The sequence below is a fragment of the Aotus nancymaae genome, unplaced genomic scaffold, assembly GCF_030222135.1.
Source record: "Aotus nancymaae isolate 86718 unplaced genomic scaffold, 86718_ANA_hifiasm-v0.15.2.pri h1tg000036l, whole genome shotgun sequence".
NCBI lineage: Eukaryota > Metazoa > Chordata > Mammalia > Primates > Aotidae > Aotus > Aotus nancymaae.
This window is the reverse complement of record NW_026988450.1, coordinates 445832-467776: the sequence shown is the minus strand read 5'-3', so window position 1 is coordinate 467776 and position 21945 is coordinate 445832. Positions and strand designations below refer to the sequence as shown.

The 21945-nt window shown below is 43.2% G+C and overlaps 1 protein-coding gene across 12 annotated transcripts in view; it reads right to left on the bottom strand.

The window, feature by feature from the left end:
• SPIDR (scaffold protein involved in DNA repair) overlaps positions 1 to 21945 on the bottom strand; it is a 415411-nt gene that overhangs the window by 47068 nt on the left and 346398 nt on the right. For 11 of the 12 annotated variants that reach the window (XR_002478925.2, XM_021672883.2, XM_021672887.2 and 8 more), the window contains one exon: positions 19976 to 20116. The exons of the other annotated variant lie outside the window; for it this stretch is intronic. Coding sequence is in view for 10 of the 11 variants with exons in the window: in XM_021672883.2 (XP_021528558.2) it covers positions 19976 to 20116 (141 nt within the window). In the remaining variant the exon portion in view is untranslated. The remainder of the gene's footprint in view (positions 1 to 19975; positions 20117 to 21945) is intronic. 12 annotated transcript variants of the gene reach the window in all.

Genomic DNA, 21945 nt, shown 5'->3' with positions numbered 1-21945 from the left:
TGGATCACCAGAGATCAGGAGTTTGAGACAAGCCTGGCGAACATGGTGAAACCCTGTCTCTACTAAAAACACAAAAATTAGCTGGGCGTGTTGACGTGCACCTGTAGTCCCAGCTACTCTGGAGGCTGAGGCAGGAAAACTGCTTGAACCCAGGAGGTGGAGGTTGCAGTGAGCTGAGATCACGCCATTGGACTCCAGCCTGGGCAACAAGCAAGAAACTTGATCTCAAAAAACAAACAAACAAAAAAATAGAAGGAAATTCTGATAACATGTTACATCATGGATGGACCTTAAAACATTCTGCTAAAGTGAAAGACAGCAGACATCAAAGGTCACATCTGTATGGTTCCATTGACAGGAAATGTCCAGAACAGGGAAATCCACAGAGACAGAAAGCAGAGGAGTGGCCACCGGGGGAGGGGACACGTGGAGCTCTTGCTGAAGGTACAAGGTTTCTTTCTGGTGTGATGAAAACGTGCTGGACTTAGGATGCTGGTTGCACAACCTTGTGAGTAAAATAAAAATCAATGATTTTTATACTTTAAAAAGGGTAACATTTTATGGTATGTAAATTACGCCTCAGTCAAGCTGTTACTTAAAAAGCGTCATTAAGACAGGGGCCTGCAATCTGAAGACTGCTAACCCTGACCTGAAATACGTCCATCGTTAGACTTTCTTCAACTCTGCTTAATGATTTTACTACAAACATTATCTCTTCCGTTCCTCAAAGCCCCCATCCAAACTAATCTCAAGCTTCCAGGAAACGAAAAGCTGGGGACTTCTGCAATAACAGAGTAGTGCTGTTAATCTTCGCGGGAACGCTGACACAGAGCCCAGGAGCAGTACAGGGCTGGGAGTGAGCCCAGTGGCTTCAGCACTCTACTTTTGGAGCGGCTGAGCTTCCTTCTCCTGAGTGGTGATAATGGGTGGTGGAACACTAGCTCCATGTAACTGCTGGTGTGCCCCTCAGCCCTGCCAAGCCACAGGAGCAGGTCTTGAGCACCAGACAGCACAGCCCTGCTCTGTGGCTCTTCACAGGACAGAGACGGTACCCAGGCTGGGCCCTGGGTTGTGGCAGCACAGGAGAACGTGGCTTAGAATACAAAGAAAAATACTTCCTTGGGTTTCCACATCTATATAAAACTGTGGCCGTGTGAAGTTCATACTTAAACCCTCTTCTATGACATAAGGTATTGCAGAACGGTAAAATGCACAGTGTAAAGCAGGATTTCAGGAATACTTCTGGTATGTTCTGGAGCGGCCCTTCAAGCACCGTGGTGGGACAGCCAGGAAGCGCATCTGATCAGGCATTCTGACTCCGGAGACGGCTCTCTGCTAAGAAAATGCTATGAATACCACATAGATGTGGGAACTTACGAAACATTTCCAAAGCAAGTTCATTTATTGAGATGGAATCTCGCTTTGTCACCCAGGCTGGAGTGTAGTGGCATGATCTTGGCTCACTGCAACCTCCACCTTCTGGGTTCAAGTGATTGTGCGGCCTTAGCCTCCAAAGTAGCTGCAAGTACAGGTGCGTGCCATCACGCCTGGCTAATTTTTGTATTTTTGGTAGAGATGCAGTTTCTCCATGTTGGCCAGGCTAGTCTCAAACTTCTGGCTTCAAGTGATCTGCCCATCTCAGACTCCCCAAGTGCTGGGATTCCAGGCGTGAGCCACTGTGCTTGGCCTGCTATTACATTTAAAAATGTCTTCTGTTAAAGACGCGGAATTAAAAATAATACATAGAACAAAAGAAAAAATCTCCTCCTAATCAACTCCTGACTCAAGATTGGGGACATAAAATTATTCAGTAGTATAATGTAGTAACTTTGTAAAAAACACGTTCTTTACACACTTCTGTTCTCCCTCATCAGGAAATGACACACGCACCCTGCACAGGAAACGAAGCGCTCCTGAAACGTGTTGCTCTCTGCACCTCTGCAAACGGTTCTGTCTTCCGTCCTGGCGGGTGGTACTTACTATTCCGAAAGCCTCACATATCTACCTGCCCACCAGTACGGAGGTGAAAAACCCAGACTTTCACAAGAAATCTGTCAGCCCACAGCTCTTATATACACATAGGTTTTTTTTTTTCAAGCCAAATATTACAAGTGTGCTCTGATACTTAAAAAAAAAAAAAAAAACAAAACCCTTGTCTCCTTACAATTCATCCTATTATACTGAATTCACACATCAAGTAGCCTCCCCTCATATGATGCTTCAAAGACAGAAACTGTGAGTCCCATTAAAATAATTTACATTGACATGCCAAATAATGAAGAGGAAAACAACAAAATACCCTTTATCAAGCGACCAGGCTCAACCTAATCAGTAAGCAGCCTGCACTGTGCCACGGCTGGCCTTGGGGAGGGAAGTGATGCTGGCACTGGAGTGTGCCTCATCAGAGCTCCCACACAGCCCCCAGTCACGGAGAGCTGCAGAGAGAGTTGCGGACGGGAGGGGCCTGGGATTGTGTCAGAGTCAGACATCTGGTGTGGACTCTGTCTCACCGCTGGTCCACACCATGGACAGAGTCTGTGGTGTGGACTCTGTCCCCGACAAGATGCCTGGTGCCATGAAGCCAGGCTACACTTCAAGCTGCCAGGATAGATGCGGAATTCTCTTGGGAGCCGTGTCAAAGAAAGCTTTAACCCTACCTTCCCACTTTCCAGTTGTGAAGTCTTTATTACTGATGAGCTTCAAGATCCTCATCTGTGAAGTGGGTAAAATAGTATCTGCTTCTGAGACCTTTTTTTTGGATCACAAAAACAGGCCTAATCGGCCTATGATAAACAGTAGCTCTAGTTCTCACACACATGCATCTGACTTTTGCACTTCACTGTTTCCCTTGGTGCTCAAGTTAATCTCATTTTACCTGAAGGAGACGCAGACTACAGCCTCTGCTGGAAATATTCTGATTAAAGGTAACCCGACCAACTCAGGAGAGTTATGAGTCCAGAAGCCATTTCAAAAACACTTAATGTTTCCTGGGGCCCTGCCTGTGGGTCATGAAAACAAGCCTAGTTACATACTCTGGCCAGGCAGTCCCACTTTGGGAATGCTTTCGCCCTCCTCCACATAAATTGGTACTTCTGTTGATAAAAAGACAAGCCACCCACAACACACAAATTATATACAACCAGAGATGGACTCGGAATATATAAAGCTCAACACCCCAAGAGAAAAACAAACGAAAGACTTGAGCAGCACTTCACCCAAGCGGAAAGGCGAATGGCAGCGCAGTGCGAAAGCCTCTCAGCCTCAGCAGTCATCGGGGACTGGAATCTAAACCACAGTGAATTCCACTACAGAGGAAGCAGGCTGAAAAAAATGCAGTCTAGAAAAAAGATAAGAAAAAAGACACGTAAGTGTAGCAACTAATGGGCAGAGGGCAGAGCAGCAGGAGCTCCACAATGCTAACAGGAACAGCGACGGGACTCTGCTCTTGGAAGACAGTCCAGCGTCATCCACTGAAGGTGAGGAACACCCTACCCCCATGGTGTGCACACCTGTGCCCTAGGGGATACACGGCAGGGGCTCATGCCGCTGCCAGCAGTGCCCGGAAATGCCTAGAACAATTGCATGAAGAGATGGTGGCAAATAAATAAAATGGAATGAAAACAAATAAACTGGAGGTACCGGCAACAGACGGATGGATCTTACAAGGGTTACTGGATCAGCACTGTGCTGTCCCCAGCCCTCTTCCATACGAGGCCCCCACATCAGAGTCCTCTTGTGTGCAGGTGGGGCTGCAGCATCTCTGGTGAGCAAAGAAAGCAACACACAATGTGCAAGCATGATGCTGTTTCCATAAAGTTCAAAAACAGTTAAACACACACACACACCACACATGGACACTCGCATGTGTGCACATTTAGTACACAAATATAGAGCAAAAAAAGCAAAACACAAAGAATGCACAAGCATGATGCTGTTTCCACAAAGTTCAAAAACAGGTGAACCTACACACACACACTTTTTTTTTTTGAGAGCCAGGTCTCTCTGTCACCCAGTGATTCTCCCATCTCAGCCTCCCAAGTAGCTAGACTACAAGTGTGCACCACCACACTTGGCTAATTTTTTATTTTTTGTAAAGACAGGGTCTTACTATGTTGCCCAGGCTGGTCTCGAACTCCTGGCCTCAGGTGATCCTTCTGTCTTGGCCTCCTGAAGGGCTGGAATTACAGCATAAGCCACCATGCTCAGCCTAAATGTATTTTTAAAGCCGTACAAAAAGTAGTACGACTGTAAAGAAACACATGGAAGAGATCCCAAAAGTGTGAAGATCTTGAGGATCAGGGTGAGGGCAGCAGGCGGCTCCTGAATACCAGCCGTGTTTACTGAATTCAGCGGTAGCTTCATGAGTGAGCTTCATTTACTCACTCGCTATTTGTCACAATCTACAGTTATGCGCTCTTTCATGTGCTTGTTATATCTCACGGTAAAGAAGCTTAAAATACAAGCTCAGTAAATAACGGGACAGAGACAGAGACACACAAGGGGGCGTGACAGAGACACACAAGGGGGCGTGACAGAGACACACAAGGGGGCGTGACAGAGACACACAAGGAGGCGTGACAGAGACACACAAGGAGGCGTGACAGAGACACACAAGGAGGCGTGACAGAGACACACAAGGGGGCGTGACAGAGACACACAAGGGGGCGTGACAGACACACAAGGAGGCGTGACAGAGACACACAAGGAGGCGTGACAGAGACACACAAGGAGGTGTGCTGCGATGCTGCTCTGAAGTCGTACAAACCAGAAACAACCTGAACGACTCTCAGAAGAGGGACATCCTGGTGAAATGAAGTGAAAGAGGCAAGCCACACCTTTTGTTTTGAGATATGTCAACATTCGTGGAGAAAGGTGTGTGATTACTCATTGGGGTAAATATCCGGTGGGTGAAAGGGAGATTATTAAACTGTTTTCATAATTTATGTTAATTATTTGAACAGCAACAACCAGCAAAAGCAGTGGCTGTGTCATTATCACATTTACAGATCGTTACCAAAAGTCCTGATCCGAAGCCTTTCACACATGGACGGTCTCGGTTCAACGGGCTCATGACAACCTGCCCCACTGTTGGTGGCTTTATTTAACAGTAATGACACTGAAAAGCAATGGCAAAAACTGCAATTACTTTTGCACCAACCTTTCCTTAAAGCTAATTATTTTTGTTAATAAGTATCTAAGTAAACTGGGGAAAGAAAACCCTAAGTAAACCAAAAGCAGGCAGTGTAATTATTGACTATGGATTTAACACTCTTCCTGGTTACTCAAGACAATCCTAGTATAGTTATTACTGTTGTTTAACAAAAACAGTGGAAAATGCTAAGAATTTAAATTAATATCGACATTACTGACAAGAAATAATCAGATTTTTGTTCTGAGGCCCAGGGGTTATAACAACAAAACAAATGAGAAATTTACAGAAATGAATTCTCCTAAAGTTGAAAGTAATTAAATGTCAGACGTAGTACTGAGTATCAGACTTTGGAATTCGGTGGAACTGTCTTGAGACCCAGCTCACACACAGGGAGCCAAACTGCTTAATGTCAGTGAGCTTCAGGGTCTTTATGTAGAAAATAAACACCATGACCTAACGTGTTCGCTAGTTTGAGAGTAAAATGGAAGAAACAGAGTGACTCCAGGGATGCTCAAGCTTTCTCTTCTTTCCACTTTCAACATCCCATATTAACAGAGAGAGATTTTCTTGGCAAATTATAAAGATTTAAGTGTTTTTTCCGAAATTCAAATCTGTTAGATTTTCTGAATTTGATAATTCAGCTAATAATAGCATATTTAAAATAAGTATTTGGATTTTTAAATTTGAGATTCATACAGGAATTTCCATTCTGCGTCTGAATCACACTGCTACCCAGTGTCCCCATGACAGCAACTACTACCACAAGCTATTAACCTGAAAGGAAGAAAGAGGAAGAACTAAGGAATATGTGAAATGTTTATATGATCAATTAATCCACAATAGGTGCTTTCAGACTATGTTGCTGGACTCTTAAGGAGCTGGGTGACGAGCCATGTTGGCCCAACTCATCCACCTTCCAGAACAAACAACTTCACATGATTTGTTTTGCAAACTTTTTCTTTAGATTTCCTTCCTTCCTTCCCTCCCCCTCCCCGCCTCCCTCCCTCTCTTTTCTTTCTTCCTTTCTTCCTTCCTTCCCTCCTCCCTCCCTCCCCTCTGTTCCCTCCCTCTTTCCCTCCTTCCTCTTTTCCTTCCCTCCCTCCCTTTCCATGTGTAGAGACAGGTCTCGCTCTATTTCCCAAAGTGCTGGGATTACAGGCATGAGCTATCAGGCCTGAACAGATTTCTATTAAAGAAAAATAAAAAGGAAAGTTTTAAAACTACTGACCTCCTACTGGTAGATAATTATGATTTATGTGGAAAGAAGGATAGTGAGGGGTGGGGTGGGGGAAATCTTTCTAAGAGAAGAAATGAATAAAAAGGAAAAAACAAAACCCTGCCCATTTACTGAATTCTAGATTTACCATGCTGCAAGGTAAGTTAACTAGTTAAATTACTAACCTGGAGGGATAAGTGGTATTTGTTTTTATGCTGTCACATTAGCTGACCTTCCATTTGGTTTCTTGTTTTTTTTTTGAGATGGAGTTTCGCTCTTGTTGCCCAGGCTGGAGTGCAACAGCACAATCTCGGCTCACTGTAATCTCTGCCTCCCAGATTCAATCGATTCTCCTGCCTCAGCCTCTGGAGTAGCTGGGATTACAGGCACCTGCCACCATGCTCAGCTAATTTTTTGTATTTTTAGTAGAGATGGCATCTCACTACATTGGCCAGGCTGGTCTCAAACTCTTGACCTCAGGTTATCCACCTGCCTCGGTCTCCCAAAGTGCTGGGATTACAGGCGTGAGACACTGCGCCCAGCCCGTTTGGTTTCTTTTATTCCTGTTTTAACTAAATCTCTCTGTATTAATCCCGCTGGCTTCATTATATATTATTTCCCATTATCAGGTAATTGACGATGCCTAGCAATGTCCAACTGGATGATTTATATTCTTCCTTGGGAAAAATATCGAACACTTTCAAACTCTATCATTCTTCTCATTACTCTTGATTTCCTTTCTCTATCCATTTTGTTTGTAAAAACAAGATAACAAAGTCTTGGGTCAGTGCTAGCTGGATTTCTACTTTTTCAGTTAAGTAGAAAGAAAAAAAAGTCTGACGAAGAAGGGAAGAGCCACTTCTTACATGGTGGTTTACATTGCACAAGGCAATTCTATGAATGTGGTCTCATTAAATTATCCTAACAACTTTGGGATATAGATTCACTACTTTGGGAACAAGATGCAGTTGTGCAATCTTGGCTCACTGCAACCTCAGCCTCCTGGGTTCAAGCAATTCTCCCTGCCTCGGCCTCTCGAGTAGCTGAGATTACAGGTGCCTGCCACCATACCTGGCTAATTTTTGTATTTTTTTAGTAGAAACAAGATTTCGCCATGTTGGCCAGGAGAGTCTTGAACTCCTGACCTCAGGTGATCTGCCCGCCTTGGCCTCCCAAAGTGCTGGAATTACTGGTGTGAGCTACTGCACCTGGCCAAATTGGGTTTTTTTTTTTTTTTTTTGAGATGGAGTTTCGCTCTTGTTACCCAGGCTGGAGTGCAATGGCGCGATCTCGGCTCACCGCAACCTCCGCCTCCTGGGTTCAGGCAATTCTCCTGCCTCAGCCTCCTGAGTAGCTGGGATTACAGGCACGTGCCAGCATGCCCAGCTAATTTTTTGTATTTTTAGTAGAGACGGGGTTTCACCATGTTGACCAGGATGGTCTCGATCTCTTGACCTCATGATCCACCCGCCTCGGCCTCCCAAAGTGCTGGGATTACAGGCGTGAGGCACCACGCCCAGCCACATTGGGTTTTTACTGAATACTGTGCTAACTGCTACACAGGACAAAAAATAACACTTGGCCGTGAACAACAACCTGTTTTTGGGTGAAAAGATAGAAGTTGAGTATCCCTAATCTGAAATCCAAAGCTTTCTGGGAATTGACGTGACACTCAAAGGAAATACTCTTCTGTATTTCATACATTTTTGGATTTCATCGTTTCCAATTAGGGATGCTCAACCAGTAAGTATAATGCAAATATTTCAAAATTCATAAAAATCAGAAATTTGAAACACTCCTGGTCCTAAGCATTTCAGATAAGGGATGCTCAACCTATACTGGGAAAGTAAGTCTATGGGTAGAGGGTAAGATCATTTTACCCTGAGTGCTTCCCCACGGGCCTCTGCCTAGAAAATAGATGAACTTATGAGTCCCAGCCAAAGGGCTCCTCCCCTGCTGACCAAAGCAGATGAGGGGTACATTCACCCACCCCAGCAAAAGTCTTACTAACCTGCTGCCCTCTGGAGTGTAGATGCCTTGAGGGCAGGAGCAATGACTTCACATGCCCATGCTAAGGTGCTGTTTGCTGAATGAGTAGGTGAAGCCATAGCGACATACAGAAGGCTGGAGTCAAAGCAGAACTTTTATCTAATTGACAATAACGTGAACTAATTTTTTTGAGTAGTGGGGTAAGTATAGTCTAAAAGTTTTAAATAGTTTTAGCTTCAGGAGCAGAAGGGTAGGTACGCAGGGCATGAATGCTGGCGATGGTTAAGGCTTAGCCTATACAGTTCACATAGAATCTCTCAGATGGTTGGTGGTTCTCATTCATCCTCCTTCCTGTGATCAAACAGGTGGGTGTTCCAAGCCTGATCACAGTCCCTCGTCTTCCCTTCGCAGGCTTTAATCACGTTTGATTTTCACTCTCATTGATAGTGAAAGTAGATTACATACAGCAGATATAAAGTCGGGTTTCTTATGTTAAAGAGAAGAGATCTTCCACTGAAAGACAAAACCGATGGCTGATTTAGAGGGTTGCCCATTTTAATAAACAAATCCATGTCCTTATTTCCCCAAAATAGCCTTACTGGCCAAGGGTAATAATAACTGGCATTTCCTTTTTAAGCCCCTATTTCTTATGTGTATCTTTTTGATATATGTGGAATTATGCCCAGAAGTTTCATTGAGAAACTATTCTTTTCCAACTGAACTTATGAAATATTTGTAGTTATTTTCATAACAGTATAAGTACCTTCTAGACAATCAATTCATTTTTCTTTTTTAAACTTGGGGTAAAATTAATATAACATAAAATTATAGTAAGAAAATAACTAAAGGAAATTAAAACTTCAAAAAATTAGTCATTTTAAAGTATGCAATTCACAATGCTGTACACACACTACCTCTATCTACAGAATATTTCCATTATCCCGAAGTAGACCCCATCCCCATTAGCAGTCACCCCCATTTCCTTTCCTCCCAGACCCTGGCAGCCAATCTGCCAGGTCTAGATTTGCCGGGTCTGGTCATTTCACATAAAGGGAGTCAGTCACAGGACATGAGACCTTTTGTGTCTGTTTTTCTTTTTTTTTGATTTGGCATCATGTTTTGAGGTCCATCCATGTTGTAGCATGCTCCTTTTAGCTAGTTCACTTTAGACTTCATAAAACCTCTTTTATGGTCCATTTTATGTCTTCTCTTAAAGATGTTTCCTTTACTTCCGGTTCTATTTCTGTGTTTGCACTAGAGTAATGTTTCAGGACAACGACCAGGTTGGTTTAATTGTATCCCTTTGCATTTTATTATTGGTGCTATAGCCCATATTCTTCTAGCCTCCTTTTTCCCTCTTTAATTAAATCACTGAGGATGCATGACTGTTTAGCTCTAATAAAAACGAAGAAACTAAAACTTGGAAGTATAATATTGCTCAGGTTACTTCCTTATTCTAATGAGAAAATAAGTCCTTGTAAATTAAAGATTCAACTTTTCAACTGCTCCTGATTTTCTTGATTGTTTTTACATAAAATACGCAATATCAAAATTATTGTAAGCAGATTCAGTTATTAAGATAAAGACTCCTTGTATAAGAATAAATTAATGAGTTCAAAGTAAAGCAAACACATAGGAAATGAAGAAACAGTTGAAGTCTTAGAGAGTTATAAATTCTAATCATGATTTGTGTGACTTGGGACTAAGACCTCAGATTTAAAAGATAGCTTTCCTTTAAAATAAATCATGATCTCTTAATCTTTGATTAGACTCACTAGTAAAAATAATTGTCAGTTTACAGAAACAACAAAGACACTGAGAAACAAAGCGATTAAATAAAAATTAGGAAAACAGACTTCATCTTCCTAAAATGTAACCAATCCAAAGAAAGTTTTTGTATAGCTTATTTCACCTTCTAAAATGTTCTATGTTAAAAAAGAAATCACAATCCAGATGCTTAGAATGCATTATTTTAGGCTAGGCGCAGTGGCTCACCTGTAATCCCAGTACTTTGGGAGGCCGAGGTGGGCAGATCACAAGGTCAGCAGTTCAAGAGCAGCCTGACCAACATGGTGAAACCCTGTCTCTACTAAAAATATTTTAAAAATTAGCTGGACGTGGTGTAGCGCGCCTGTAATTCCAGCTACTCAGGAGCCTGAGGCAGGAGAATCGCTTGAACCTGGGAGGTCGAAGTTGCAGTGAGCCAAGATCGCACCACTGCACTCCAGCCTGGGCAACAAGAGTGAAATTCCATCTCAAAAACAAACAAACAAACAAACAGAAACAAAACAAAAAACCCCACGTTATTTTAGCAGAAGACCTTACAAAGAGATACTTCAATTATTTTTATTCTGCTTAATCAGAGATGCATGTTACACATCTGGCACATAGATGGCAAGTTTTTGAGTGTATCTGTTAAAAAAATGTCTAGGTTCAACCTCTCCTTTAAAGACAGGCATTCAAATGAAAAAAATGTTTATTTGTACAAAGGTAAAAGAAAGCCCAATCCTACTGACCGTGAAAGAGAAAAGTCACCTCAAACTCTCAAGAAGCTTAAAGGTCATTTGGTCCAGTCCTTTCATTTTCTGACAAATTGGGGCCACCTCTATTGGTACTGGGAACAGAGCCAGGAATACATGCCAGGTCTCCTGATACCAAGTTTAGAGCCCTTTATGATATGTGCAGAGTGCCCACATGCCCCCCAAATTAGAGAACACCATGGCCATAAAATAAGGGGTGTGAACAGAACAAATACACAAGAAAGTCTAAGAGAGAATGTCTAGAGAAAAGTACATCAGAACACAAAACCAAGACATCCACAGTGTTAACAGCCAGGAAATGATGATGCCCAAGTACTGATTATCAGAAGAGGGGATACGATCTTGAAAACAGTTGGTAACGTGGATTTCTATTCACTGTTTTACCGTTATTTATCCTTCCCCGAACAGTAGTTAAATATTGGCCAAAATATCCAGTCTTAAAGGACAATAAAAAGATTTAATTTTGACTTAAAAATACTAGTGGGAGGTAATATTTGGCAGAAAGAAAAAAAAACTATAAAGAAAACACAAAACATACCTCTAAATTGAGGAAGGGCTTGAAGTAACAGCATGCTGCTCAGGTAGGAGATGTCTACTGCTGCTCTGAGCAGCCCTGGTCTCGAGATTCAGCAATCTTTTTTTTTTTTTTTTTTTTTGAGACAGTCTTGCTGTGTTGCCCAGACTGGAGCGTAATGGTGTGATCTCAGCTCACTGCAACCTCCACCTCCTGGGTTTAAGTGATTCTCCTACCTCAGCCTCCTGAGTAGCTGGGATTACAGGTGCACACCACCATGCCTGACTAATTTTTTAAAAATTTTTAGTAGAAACAGGGTTTCGCCACATTGGCCAGACTGATCGCCAACGCCTGACCTCAGGTGATGCGCCCGCCTTGGCCTCCCAAAGTGCTGGGATTATAGGTGTGAGCCACTGCGCGGGGCCCAGCATTCTCTCTTAAGTGCTACTTCATTCTCCTTTCAGGAACTTCAGTGAAGTCACCAGGAACAATTTTATTTTTCAAAATCATGAAAGAATTCTTAGAAATGTCCCTTGAAGCAGGGTTTCTAAGCACAGCAATTAAGAAAGAGAGTCTGGACCTCAAACCCCAAGGGAAGTGTGTGGCTTTTTAAAAGATCGGCCTTTTTGAAGAAGGAAAATCAAAGAAGGGAAATTACTATTGAAGTTTCTTACCCGACGAGAGCTCCTACCGCTACATATTTCCTGTTAAAGGAGGCTCTGAAATGACTCTCCACTAAATAACCCAGTCCAGTAAACTCGTGTAGGATGATTCCCGAGGGTTCCCTCTCCAGCACGTTGGCGTATGCCAGTCTCACTCAGCTGGATGGAACGTGATGGGCTCTGTGGGAGACTAAAGGCCCTCGCATCCTGCCCAATCACAGCTGGGCTGGCTGGCGGACCCTGGGCCAGTCACCCCACCTCTGTCTCAGGCCCTCCTCTGTAAGACTGGGTGGATACAGAGCCTCCTCCTCTGTAACTGACTTTCGTGAAGACTAAAAGGAAAAAGGAAAGCACAATGTATACAACATTTTTTTCCTGTGAAAATTAATAATGAACACTCACACTCCTGCCATCCGTGATAAAGTGCTTTCCCCGCATGCCCATGTTAACTTCCCCTTCGATTAGTGAAGACACCAAGGCTCTGTGTCCAGAGGCACACAGCTAGCGTGGTTTGTCAACTGCCCTGCACACAGACCCTGGCACCAAACAGGTCTCTACCCTTATTGCCAAAATTGAGCTCCTATAATTATGCTTATGAAGTATAAAAATACACATTTAAATCTTGCTGAGAAAAATTCTAAGATTAACCCAAGAAAATACCTAATGTGCATCCCACAAACACAAATTATTTGCTTATCATGTATCAGAAATTCTGCTCTCTACAGGAAATATAATGGTGAATGAGAAACAGTACCTGCCCGGAGGGAGCCTACCAACCAGCAGGCAAATGTGAAATACGGTGAACTGACTGTCTACGTGTCAGACACCCTACAGTTGATGACAAAGCCATCATAGGTCCGTTAGACTCAGAGCCCAGACAGCGCATGGCACAGGTCAGCACTGCAGGGGGTGGTGGGAGGTGGGCATGTGGCACAGGCCAGCACTGGAGGGGATGGAGGCAGGTGGGCACATGGCACGGGCCGGCACTGGAGGGGATGGGGGGAGGCGGGCACATGGCATAGGCCAGCACTGGAGGGGATGGGGGGAGGCGGGCACCTAGCATAGGCCAGCACTGGAGGGTATGGGGGGAGGCGGGCATCTAGCATAGGCCAGCACTGGAGGGGATGGGGGGAGGCGGGCACCTAGCATAGGCCAGCACTGGAGGGCAGCCCCTGTATGATGCATCTATGATGCATGGGAGGGCTCCTCATACGAATGTCATGATGTTCTCATATTATTAATCAAAAAAAGGGACACACTCAAACCCATACCTGTGACATCATTCACTGACATTAAAACGTGTGTGTGTGTTGGGCCACAGGTCAGCAGACATCCCACACGGCCCTGGGCACAGGCACCAGAGTGAGCTGCAGCTGACCTCCACGGTGCTTGCAGTGGAGAGGAACGGGGACCTGGTGGTAGCTGCAGAAGCAGATGAGGGAGGCAGTGCCGAGCCCTTAATGAGGGTGCAGCATGAGACTGGCCTATGAGGGAAAAGGGGCTTAAATAAAGCCCAGGAAACTGGTGCAGAGGCTATAGCAGAGCAGCGGGCTGGGAATCCCACCGGGGGCTTCAAAGGAGCTTTCTATCCTGACTCAGATTGGTTAATTTCTGAGCATACTGACTGAGTGTGGCTTCTGGTATAAAGCTTATCACCACTTAATCTGCTGCCATAAAAATGACAGCCGGTATTTAGACAATAGCTTCTCAATTGGCTAATTCTCTGAAATGCACTTCCTCCACGAACCCTGTCATGGAGGCTGACCAGGGCAGCGGTCCTCACCTTGTCTTCACTCCCCATGGGATGAAATGGCTGTGTGAGCCTGGGAGCTTTTCCTCCCTTCCATTCCAGTCCTTAGCCCATGCCTTTCCCGGTCTCTCCAGAGCGCCTACATTTCACCCCGCCCTCTGCACCCCCTCCAAGGTGGCTGCTCGGGGCCTCTGCTCTCTGGGTGGATGCTTGCCAGGTGGTGCCGTGTCACCAGCTATCCTTCTGCGCTCCCCCCGGCTCCCATGCTGCTCTGGGTGCGGGGGAAGTGGGCTGTTTTGTGTTCCTGACATGTGCCACAGCTCCTGAGAGCTCCCTAGGTACCAGTTTTCTGTTCTCCTTCCTTCAACCGTGGGAATTTCCCAGCCTTGAGCCCTGTCCCAATCTCTCCCTCCATTTCCCATCTATTATAGGTACAGGAGTAAAGACAGTCTTATACTCCATTTTCATGTGTATGGCCTCTTCTATTCTTCACTCAAAAACTCATGTTGACCCTTATTTCTCTGGAATCAATGCAAAATCCCTAATAGGATTTAGGCTTTATCTAACAGACGTGATACCTCGGTATATGCCAGCGTGGCATAAATCCCCCAAATCTGGCATACAGCTCAACGCCATGGCAACTAGTTAGAAGCACAGTACAAAGAGGAACTAAATAATATTTACTGAATAAGTGAGTGAATTATCTTTTCTTTTCTTTCTTTCTTTTCCTTTTTTTTTTTCTTTTTTGAGATGGAGGTCTCACTATGTTGCCCTGGTTGGTCTTAAACTCCTGAGCTCAGGTGATCTGCCCGCCTTGGCCTCCCAAAGTGCTGGGTTACAGGCGTGAGCCGCTGCACCCGGCCATATTGTCTTTTCAATAACCCGTCTTGCTTCCCCCTTCGCATCTCTCTTTCTCTCTCAGTCCTACATTTGTCTTCACAGATGACATCTCACCAATTTGGAGACATTTTTCTTTCTGCTAGATCAAGGTGTTTAAAGCGTTTGTTCTCACTTCTTTCATGAAACCTTCTGAGATCAGTCAGCTAAGATCTACTAGATTTTTGAACTGAATCATCAACTGTTCTAATACTTCTGCCTGTCCTGTTTTGGGTTGAAAGAGACGCAATTCAAGGTCAAAGACCATGTCAGTTGCTTCCTTTGTCATTCCCATACTTGGACAGCACCCTCTGTGTTGGACGAACGAAATGCCCTTCAATATGAGCTTCTCCAGTACATTACTGTAAAAGGGACCTTCAGGAGGTCTACAGAAAATAGTACCTATAAATTAATAATACATTTTGGACTCAGTGGTTGTTTTAACAAGTTGGGAAATAAATGCCAGTAGATTTTTGAACTGAAAGAGGTCCCCTTTCCCCACTCCCCACAAAAGAATTTGCTAGCTACAGTCTCCATACCTATGACAGGTTAACATCTTTCAGGGAATTTCTTCTTTTTTTTTCTGAGTATTGCCCTGGCAAATAAAAACGAAAGCATATAATAAACAGCAATAAAAAAATAAAGTTCGCACACAGAATTATGCCACCAAAGCCATGTGACTTCTCAGCTTGTTTGGCCTGCTAAAGTGCCGCACAGAACACTTGGGAGGACAGAGGTTGGGGGTCCCTTAGCACAGAGTCACGGAGGAATAAATAGCAGGAGTGCCCTGGAGAGGAAGGACGCACAGGCTGCAGTGCACGTCCTGCGGTGAGCATACGTCACGTTGCCACTGTTGTGAAAACTGTACGGTTTTCAAACTGAAGCTCAGGCTGTTTTTCTAACTCTACTTCCTCTCATCAGTTGACAGACACTCAAATCCAAAAAATCAGTCTGTCGGAGAAACAAAAGCTATGTCGCTGTTTTCCTGCAAGCCTCTGGATCAAAGCAGGTGGCAGGAATGGTGCTCCCTGCATAGGTGTCTGGCAGCATGTATGTCTGGCTGGTGGCTCTGTGGGCATGAGTCCCCTGCAACACAGCCTTTCAACAGCAGGTAGGGCTGAGTGATGTTCCATCACCAGAACTGTGGATCAGATGAAATTGGTAGGCTAAATCCAAACGGCTCTGTGACTTAGCTGAAACATACAACTATCTTCCAATTGGGAAAAGGGTATTTTCTGTCTTAGATACTGCAATTATAAAATTAATCATTTTAGCTTGAATTTTGGGAAGTAAGCGTATTTTGTTAAGGTTTATAAGAAGTGTATTTTGTTAAAGTTTACAAGAGTTGCTATGAAACATGATAATTTGTTAATAAAAGGGAAAAAAAAGAGAGACAATGTTGTGTTTACTGGGCCATGGATAGATGAATGATGTCACTAATAGGCAATTATAACTTTCTGCATTCCAAAATGATTTAATAATTTGTTTTGAAGAAGTATAGCTTCCAAAAGAACAAAAACACAATCTAAACATTTACTTGGATGCTTGCATGGAAAAATAAAAATAAATACATAAAATAAAGAAATTAATCCCAACCTAAAAAAGCACCAAATATTTAGTCACCAATGTTAACGTGGAAGGAGGTTCAAACGTTTATCAGTAAATGAATTGGTTGGAATACTCAATGCATTTCCCATGGAAAAAAACATGTCCCACGTAAATGTTATAGGTGGTGGTTAGGCTTCTAGTGACAGCCACAAAAACTAGGTTAAATGTTAGGTATATGTTTGGCTATGAAGAAGAATGGTGAAAAAACCGGAACTTTAGGGAGTCAAAGATTCCTGGGTCCTGTCTGGCTGTGTCCTTCCCCAGCAGTATTTCCGTAAGATGCTATGTCCTGCAGTCTCCAGCCAGAACAGCTGCCTCTGGCCTGGAGCACACCAGGACGCCTGACAGCTGGAACATCCTGTGGCGGGAGCCCCATCGTGTCCTCGCTAGGCTCAGGTGGGTGGGAGCCAAGTCAAAGAGCCCTCCCCTCTAAACGGTACTGATGGTTACCATAACTACGCTTAGTCCTCGGATGACTGTGAATCTGAAATGTTTACAATGAATATTCTTTTCTTTTTGAGACAGAGTCTCACTCTGTCTCCCAGGCTGGAGTGCAGTGGTGCAATCTCAGCTCACTGCAACCTCCGCCTCCAGGGTTCAAGCAATTCTTGTGCCTCAGGCTAAGTAGCTGGGACTATAGGCATGTGCCACTATGGCCAGCTAATTTTTTTTTTTTTTTTAGTAGAGACGGGGTTTCACCATGTTGGCTAGGCTGGTCTCAAACTCCTGGCCTCAAGTGATCAAGTGATCAGCCTGCCTCAGCTTCTCAAAGTGCTGGGATTATAAGGGTGAACCACCACACCTGGCCTACAATGAATATTCTAATGAGGACTAAAATGAGGTTCAGTGTTAGTAAGGGTAAGATGCATGTGACCCAATCAAGCTTTTCTCATACCTAGACATGCTTTCCAAATATCTGGACAAACAGCGCTCCCCAAATACATAATGCAATTAAGTTACAATACAGCTGCCTGTTTATAAACAAGAGGAAGCATCTATTATAAAACATACCTGGCCGGGCGTGGTGGCTCACGCCTGTAATCCCAGCACTTTGGGAGGCTGAGGTCGGTGGATCACCTGAGTTCAGGAGTTGGAGACCAGCTTGATCAACATGGTGAAACCCCATCTCTACTAAATACAAAAAAATGGCCGGGTGTGGTGGCGCATACCTGTAATCCCAGCTACTGGGCAGGCTGAGGCAGGAGAACTGCTGGAACCCAAGGGGTGGAGGTTGCAGTGAGCTGAGATTGCACTATTGCACTCCAGCCTGGGCAACAAGAGCAAAAGTCCATCTCAAAACAAAACAAAACAAAAAACCATAGTTATACAGATCAATCAAAATGTGCTTTTATCTTCTCAGGGCTTACAGGGAATATGTCTATGAATATGTCTCCCAGGAAAATAAGCTCTTAGGAAGAGCTGTCACTCACCAGTATGGTGCCACAGGAAAGACAGACAGCACGCAAAGTCAAGGCCTGTGGGAGAGCTAAATGCCTACTGAGGTCAGTCAAAGAAATGCTCACTAAACATTTCATTTAGAATGGCCACAGCCAGAGTGGTTATGATGCAAACTGCTGGCGGACGCTATCAATAAATGCTCCAAAAGCAGAATATCGTACACGCAGAATGGGAGTTTTTCCCTCAGATACTGTTACAGCTCAGATGTTACTATGATTCAATAAAACATCAACAAGAAGGAAACGTAACAAGAAGATTGAGAAAACCCCCAATTCACTATACGACTGGATAGTTCCATTAAAAATGTTTCTTTTCTCCCCTAATTCATAGATTAGGATTATTACTAGAAATTTAACAGGCACAGATAGGCCAGATCTTTGTAACACTCCACCTCTGCCTATCAAAAACAACGTTTTAGGGTGAGGTGCCATGAAACCTGGCAGGGAACAAAACTTGCTTACTATGGAAAGTGCAAAGACATGACAACTGAAGAATTTTGCTTAAAGCTCACAAAATGTCTTTTCACTAAATTAGATTTTCATTTATACAACCTACTACCCAAAGATGCTGTATTGTTACAGCGAGGAAAACACGGAAAAGACAAATCTTCATAATTAAAACACACGTATAACATTTTAATCTTATTTTAAATAAAATTATGAATCATGAAATCTGCCTAATTCTTTTTGTTGTCAATTATAATTCTTCCCCTAAAAGTACTTTATAGGTTCCACCCAACTTCTGGCCTTGTTTTACAGGCAAACTCCAGGATCCTGATTTATTACCTTTAAAAACAGAATGAGAGGGGAGTCGATTCAAGACGGCTGAATAGATACAACCCCAGCGCACAGCTCCCAGCGAGGGAGACGCAGAAATCCAGAGATCTCCTAGCTCCGACCAAGGTACCAGGTGCATTTCAACAGGTCTGGCCCGACGGAGAGCAAAGCCCACTCAGGGCAGACCGAGGTGGGGAGGGGTGCTGCTTCACCCAGAAAGTGCATCTGACTGGCAAGTCAGAGGCTGTTACCCTAACACTAAAATTAACTCCAGATGGATTAAAGACTTAAACATAAAATCGAATACCATAAAAACACTAGAAGAAAACGTAGGCAAAACCATCCAGGACATAGGCATAGGCAAGGACTTCATAACTAAAACACCAAAAGCAATGGCAATAAAAGCCAAGAGAGACAAATGGGATCTAATTAAAATTCAGAGCTTCTGTACAGCAAAAGAAACCATCATTAGAGCAAACTGGCAACCAACAGAATGGGAAAAAATTTTTGCAATCTACCTATCTGACAAAGGGATAATAACCAGAATCTACAAAGAACCAAAACAGATATACAAGAAAAAAAACAAATAACCCCATTCAAAAGTGGGCAAAGGATATGAACAGACACTTTTCAAAAGACGACATATATGAGGCCAACGAACATGAAAAAATGCTCATCATCACTGGTCATTAGAGAAATGCAAATCAAAACTACACTGAGATATCATCTCACGCCAGTTAGAATGGTGATCATTAAAAAATCTGGAGACAACAGATGCTGGAGAGGATGTGGAGAAATAGGAACACTTTTACACTGTTGGTGGGAATGTAAATTAGTTCAACCATTGTGGAAAACAGTGTGGCGATTTCTCAAGGATCTAGAAATAGAAATTCCATTTGACCTAGCAATCCCATTACTGGGCATATACCCAAATAACTATAAATTGTTCTACCATAAAGACACATGCACACGTATGTTCATTGTGGCACTGTTTACAATAGCAAAGACCTGGAACCAACCCAAATGCCCATCCATGATAGACTGGACAAAGAAAATGTGGTACATATACACCATGGAATACTATGCATCCATAAAAAACAATTAGTTCGTGTCCTTGGTAGGGACTTGGATGAATCTGGAAACCATTATTCTCAGCAAACTGACACAAGAACAGAAAGCCAAACACCGCATGTTCTCACTCATAGGCAGGTGCTGAACAATGAGAACACGTGGTCTCAGGGAGAGAAGCATCACACACTGGGGGCAGTTGGGGTGGGTAGGGGAGAGACAGCAGGGGGTGGGAAGGCAAAACATGGGGAGAAATGCCAGATATAGCATGCACCTGAAGTCAAATAAATTAAAAAAAAATAGACTTAGAGAGAAAAGACTAATAAAAAGAACAAGCACTGTAGCAAACTGGATGCACATTCTCACCTTCCTCTGGTGGCTTTCTGTAGAACCTTCATTCCCACCAGGCTGCAACACTGCCCTTCCAACTGTCTTGCCTTCGACATGGTGAACTCCAAGTGTACTTCACCGAACATTCCACAGGCATCTTGTACTAGAAGGCAGATTCTGTAAAAAAGCGTTCACATTTGTTCTTTGAGGAGGCAGCTTGGATTAATACAGAGATCAAGACTTCCCTCTTCTTCATTAGAAAACCACTATATACTGTGCTGACTGGTCAATATAATTTAAATAAATTAAAGAAAAACCAAGAAAAAAAAAAGATATTCATTGTAGTGATCTTCCTAAGTGGGTTAGTCAGGATAAAAAAAGTCGGATTCAAGACATGCTTTCTGCACGTGTGCATGCAGGTGTTTGAACCACCATTCACAGGCATGAAACGAAAACCTAAGTCAAATATAGCTGAAAAATACATCAAGATGATAATTTTTTTAAACCAACTCTATTACCTAGATACAGAGTGTCCTTTTCTCATTTTTTACCCTGTTTCCCATGAAAGAAATATTTGTTTTGTGTGGATTCTCAATACTGAGAAAAGCTGCAGGATGACATTACGATGAGAACAACAATAAGAGGCTTTCTCTGAGACACCACACAGTTAGAGACATGCCTATCACAGCAGGATAAAACCTGGTGTCCCAGCTTGCAGCAACACCGCCATGATGGACAGGCCAGTGACATGATGGGATTCCCTCTAGTTTTTAAGTTCAGAAGATGGTTTACATAAAAGCCTATTTATGACTGAATTTCCAATCCTCTCATTTCATAACTGAAGTAAATGAAGTCTTATCACAAAATGACACATTCTCAGAAAACATTTCATGGAGCCTGAAGAAATCATAGTCAGTAAATAACATCACAAAACGGACATGAAAACTATTCTGAAGATAAGAATGTAAAGGAAAGTACATGTTAGAAGAGAAGGATGAAGCCAGGAGCCTTAAGTGCTACCTCGGCAAAAGGGTCAAGAATTGTAGACTCCTTGATGACGTCTTCCAGGCCCACAGGGCCTGCTGGGTTGCAAAAGAAGCAAAAATATATCCCGTCTGAAAGAAAGCATCTTTGCTTGGATTGCTAGTTCACCATGGAGTAAGGCCAAACAAAGATATGCTCAAATAAAATCAAACACAAAGAAACAAACTGTCATGTGGGAACAGTCCAAAGAAATAAGAACCAACCTGCTGGGGACTTGAGATATTAGAATTAACGGATAGAAAATATAGAATAACTGTTTTAAAAAGGTAAAAAGTCCCCAAAATATGGATAGGAGACAAGAAACTACATAAAATGACTTGATAGATTTGAAGAACGATGAAATTACATTTTCAAAAATGAAAGCTACATTTGTTGAAACAAAAATATTCCTTGAGTAGGTGTAACAAATGGCCATGTGCATCTGAAGAGTGTACATGTGGTATCTGAGGTATAAATCTAAATAAATTACCTAGAATATAGCTTGAGAGAGAGAAGGTGCAGAAACAGCGTAAAGTGAGAAGGTCTAACATACGTCTAACAGGAACTTTAGAAAAACAAGACAGAGGAAGGGAAGTAACAATACGCAGATAGAGTAACTGAGAAATTTTCCCAACTGATCTAAGATACAGGAAGAAAAACAAATACCAAGCAGGGCTGGCCATAGTGGCTCACACCTGTAATCCCAGCCCTTTTGGAGGCCAAGGTGGGTGGATCACTTGAACTGAGGGGTTCAAGACCAGCCTGGACAATGTAGTGAGATTTTGTCTCTAGGAAAAATAAAAAAAGTTAGCTGGGTGTGGTGGTGCATGCCCATAGTCCCAAATACTTCAGGGGCTGAGGTGGGAGGATTACTTGAGCCCAGGAGGTCGAAGCTGCAGTGAGCTGTGATCACGTCACTGCACTCTAGCCTGGGCAACAGACCAAGAACCTGTCTCAAAAACAAAAACAAAGGGAGAAAAAAC